This window comes from Mesoplodon bidens (assembly GCF_964165515.1).
Source record: "Mesoplodon bidens genome assembly, chromosome: 4".
In the NCBI taxonomy this organism is placed as follows: Eukaryota; Metazoa; Chordata; class Mammalia; order Artiodactyla; family Ziphiidae; genus Mesoplodon; species Mesoplodon bidens.
Genome location: NC_138160.1, coordinates 147,914,601 through 147,918,966, shown reverse-complemented (window position 1 = coordinate 147,918,966; position 4,366 = coordinate 147,914,601). Strand labels below are relative to the sequence as shown.

General features: G+C 55.7%; 1 protein-coding gene across 1 annotated transcript; it reads right to left on the bottom strand.

Moving 5' to 3' along the window:
* Positions 1-336: 336 nt before the first annotated feature.
* Positions 337-1,840, bottom strand: ZNRF4 (zinc and ring finger 4; the record flags this gene model as incomplete). Its single annotated transcript, XM_081232663.1, has 2 exons — positions 337-1,549; positions 1,677-1,840. 2 exons carry the CDS (start codon positions 1,838-1,840, stop codon positions 337-339), a joined length of 1,377 nt encoding a protein of 458 aa, XP_081088789.1.
* Positions 1,841-4,366: the final 2,526 nt, after the last annotated feature.

Here is a 4,366-nt window from a genome sequence, read left to right as displayed (position 1 = left end):
ATGAATAATAAGCATATGGGAAATCAGCCGCTCCTGTGCCCAGTATTGGAACTGAGGCACAGGGGCCCCGTCGCAGGGCCACCAAGGACATCATGCACACAGCAGCCCTGAGAATACTACCCCCCCGCCCCCATATACCCTCACTCGCCCACAGATGCCAGGAGCCAGCCTTAGGCTCAGCTTGCCACACGCGTGGCATGAGGGGCCGGTCTGCCCCACAGCAGCCAGGGCAAGAATCCACTTTCAAACCCACTTTATTATCTAGTCTCCAGACTAGAAACACTCCTCACTTCTACCCTCCGCGCCCCAATCTCTGCCAGACAGGGGCAGCGGGCCTCAGAGGGGTTCTGGGGGCCCCTCCAAGGATTCGTTGGTCTCGGCTGTCCCCACGGAGGTGGCACTCCAGCGGCGGCGGGCACTGGCTTGGGTCAGCAGGTCCAGCCTCCGGGAGCGCAGCTGGATCTGGATGGCCCAGATCAGGGGGCGGTGACCAGGCAGCGAGGGGTCCTCCTCGTCCCCATAGCTGCCGATGGTGGAGCTAGAGCCGTCCTCCGTGCTGGCCACTGACTGCTTGCATACAGGGCAGGAGCGCCGGGCGGGCTGGGAGAACCAGGGGTCGATGCACTTGCAGTGGTAGGTATGGGAGCAGGGAAGGATCTTGAGCTGGTCACCTTCCTCGTATTCATCCAGGCAGATGGCACACAGGTCGTGAAGCCTCGTGAAAGTGCTCACCTGGGCCCTCTGGCTGGCCCGCGCCTTGACCACTGGCCCGCGGGCCCACCAGGCCCACAGCCAGTTCTGTAGATACCGTAGGATGAAGAAGGCGGTCGTGAGCAGGGCCAGGGTGCAGCCCAGCACCCAGGAGATGGCCAGCATGCGGTGACAGTCCAGGCCCCGGAAGGGCAGGTGGTCGGGGAGCGGGAGGACGTGGGCCAATTTGTCGCAGCGCACGATGACCTGCAGGTCCCGGGAGGTGGCCTCGCCCACGAACACTGAGGGGATGGTGATCTGGCGCCGCAGGTCCTCGTAGACATGGGCCATGAACACCAGGTCGTCAGAGCACACGTTGTACACAATGGCCGCCTGGAAGCTGGCCCGCTGGGCGTGCAGCACCTTGAGGTCAAACGTGAAATTGTACCGGCGGATCAGCACGACGGTACCCAGGGAGCCGTTGCCCGGCCGCGGGCCCTGGATGGGATGGCACGCGTTGGCCGGTCTGGCCTCCATCAGGTAGCCCCGCACGCCTTCGGGGGCTAGGGGCACCCCGAACAGGGCCGGCAGGTCCGCAAAATCCACGGTGCTTGAGTTACCATCCAGCACGGCTCGCACCACAGGCTGTGTGGGCACCAGCAGCCCCAGAAGGATGAGTGAGACCCTGACTACCCCCAGGGCCAGGACTGGCCAGGGCTGCCCCATGGCCAGCCCCTCCTTCTCTGGCTGCGGTGTGGAGCTAGGTCCCGCCGTGGACCACGGACAGGAGGCCTCCAGGCATCTCCAGGATGTCCCAGGGGGCCCGTGGCTGGGGTGTGAATGGAGCTTGAACGGGTGGCTCAGAGGCAGTTAGGCAGAGCAGGAGCCCCCAGAGTTCTAGATCCTCCCGGCCTCTGTGACATCGTCCTGTTACATCCTGGTCCCTCACCCCCCACCATCCCCCACAGAATTCCTGGGGCTCTGACCTGGGGGGCTGGGCAAACTTCGCAAAAACTTCTGGAAGGCTCAGAACATCCCCAGCTCCTGGACCTCGTAAGGCCCAGAGGTGCCACAAAGTGGGCTGGCAGCTGCCCCACAACCACCCCGTGGCTTGGATCCAGCCCTCACACTCACATTCTGCCAACGTCATCTCCCCAAGCCTCCTAGGGACCCACTGAGGAAGGGGCTAATTTTTCCCCCCTTTCGAGATTTCCAGGGGACTCAGACTTGTTCAGGGCACCCTCTGCCCATGAGGTCTTAGAGCCCAAACCCCAAATATCCTCCCTCTCTTCCCCTCGCTCACTCTGCTCCAGACACATGGGTCTCCTTGCTGTTCTTCCAACACACCAGGCCCGGTCCTGCCTTAGGGCCTTTGCACAGGCTGTTCCCTCAGCCTGAAATGCCCTTTCTCCCTGTGATCGGCTCTTTCTCACCCTTCAGGTTCTCAGTTCATATGTCCTCAGAGTCTAACTGACTTGATATGGGGGGAGGGAGAAGTGCCAAGGTCAGGGCTGTGCTGGCAGGAGTGGGTGGTCCAAGTCCTCACCATCTGGTAGACTACCTGCACTGGCTTTATTCTCTCAGGTCAGAGCTTCCTTTCTAGCCGGGTCTCCAGCTGTCCCTCATTCCTCAGCCAGAGCCCTGGCCATCAGCCTCATGACCCCCCACTTCCTCATCCCCAAATCTCCCACCGTGAGTCTGCCACCTGGCTGGGCAGCCTACTCAAACACTGATTCCTTGCTCTGTCATTGACAATCTGTGTGATGCCAGATAAGTCACCTAAGCTCTCTGCGCCCCAGCTTCCAGATCTGTAAAATGGGCGTAATGATGAGGAACCCGTCTTGTAGGACTGGTGGTATGAGAATTAAATGAGAGAATGCCTGATTGGCATTCAGCATAGGGTCTGAATTTTTTCATTCTCCCATAACAGACCTGCCTCCAGTTCACAGCTCTTTCAGTTCATCACCACGTGCCAGCCAGGGATATTTCTAAAATCTCAATCCTCTGGTCTCTCCCATGCTCTAAACTCTCCCATGGCTCCCCATTGCCCTCCAGATAAAGCCTACGTTCCTTTCTGTGTCCTACAAGCTCTCCCTTGATCAAGCCCCTGGCAATCTCCAAAGCCTCAATGCTTTTCTTTCTTTTTTAAAAATTATTTGTTTATTTATTTATTTATTTTGGCTGTGTTGGGTCTTTGTTGCTGCACGCGGGCTTTCTCTAGTTGCAGAGAGCGGAGGCTACTCTTCGTTGCGGTGCATCGGCTTCTCATTGCAGTGGCTTCTCTTGTTGCAGAGCATGGGCTCTAGGCCCATGGGCTTCAGTAGTTGTGGCTTGCAGGCTTTGTTGCTCCTCAGCATGTGGGATCTTGCCAGACCAGGGCTTGAACCCATGTCCCCTTCATTGGCAGGCAGATTCCTAACCACTGTACCACCAGGGAAGTCCCTTCAGCGCTTTTCAGTGCTCTAAATGTGTCATGATTTGCTGACCTCTAGAACTTTGCAAATGCTGTTCCCTCTGCCAGGAACAGAATTCTCTCTCCTCAACCATACTTTGCCAGGCTGTCTACTTATTCTTTAGGCTTTCTCAGTTGGTCTAATACCTCCCAGAGCAGCCCTCAGCCAATGATAGAGAAGAGACACAGGAGTGAAACAGGCAGAAGGCCATGTGACAACAGAGGCAGAGATTGGAAGGATGTGTGTACTAGCCAAGTGATGCCAAGGGTGGCCAGCAACCACCAGGAGCTGGGAGTGAGGCACGGAACAGATTCTCCCTCTGAGCCTGCAAGAAGGAATCAACTGGGCTGATACCTTGATTTTGGACTTCCAGCCTCCAGAACTGTGAGGGAATAAATTTCTGTCGTTTTGAATCCCCTGGTTATGGCAGCTGTAGAAGTGAATGCACAATGGAATCCTCGTCCTAGGGTCTGCATCTGGGTGAGGCCATAAAAACATGAGGTGTCACTGCACTGAGACTGGAGGGTAAGGATAAAGTTGGTGTAAGGGGGCAGAGAACAGCATGTTGGGGATGCAAATGGCATGTGCAAAGGTCCTGAGGTGAGCGAGAGATATATATAGAGAGAGCTGAATGGTTGGATATGACAAGCCATTCAGAGTGGCTAAAAGAGGGTCTTATTCAAGGATAGGAGAGAGATGGGGGAAGGAAAGGCAGGACCAGACCCAAACCTTGAATGTTGATGGCCTTGGGGTTTACACAGAGAATGATGAGGAGCCATAGAAAGGTTAGATTAGAGGCAGGACATGACTGGATTTTGTTTCCCATTTCCACTCTCTATATTTCTGCACTGTTTGCATCTTTTACGATGGGAATAAGTTCACTTATTCCTCCTGAAATAAAAAAGAGATTTATGTTTCTGAAAGAACCCTCTGGTTGTTGCGTGGAGGGTGGGTTGGAGAGAGAGAGAGAGAAAGAGGTGGAGAAGCCACGGAGGCAGCTGTAGCATCAGGGGAGGGACTGGGGAATGGGATAGAGAGACTAAGAGGGGACTATATCCCTGAATGAGTGAGTGGGTGTGAAGGACAAAAGGGGAGGTGACCATGAACGTCTCCCCCTGGGGCTTACTTCAAGAAAGTCTTGTTTGGTGCTACAGTCTTTAATGTCTTTCTGGCAATTGCTAATTTCCCTAAGAGACAGGTCCTTGGCCCTGTTGGCATTTTAA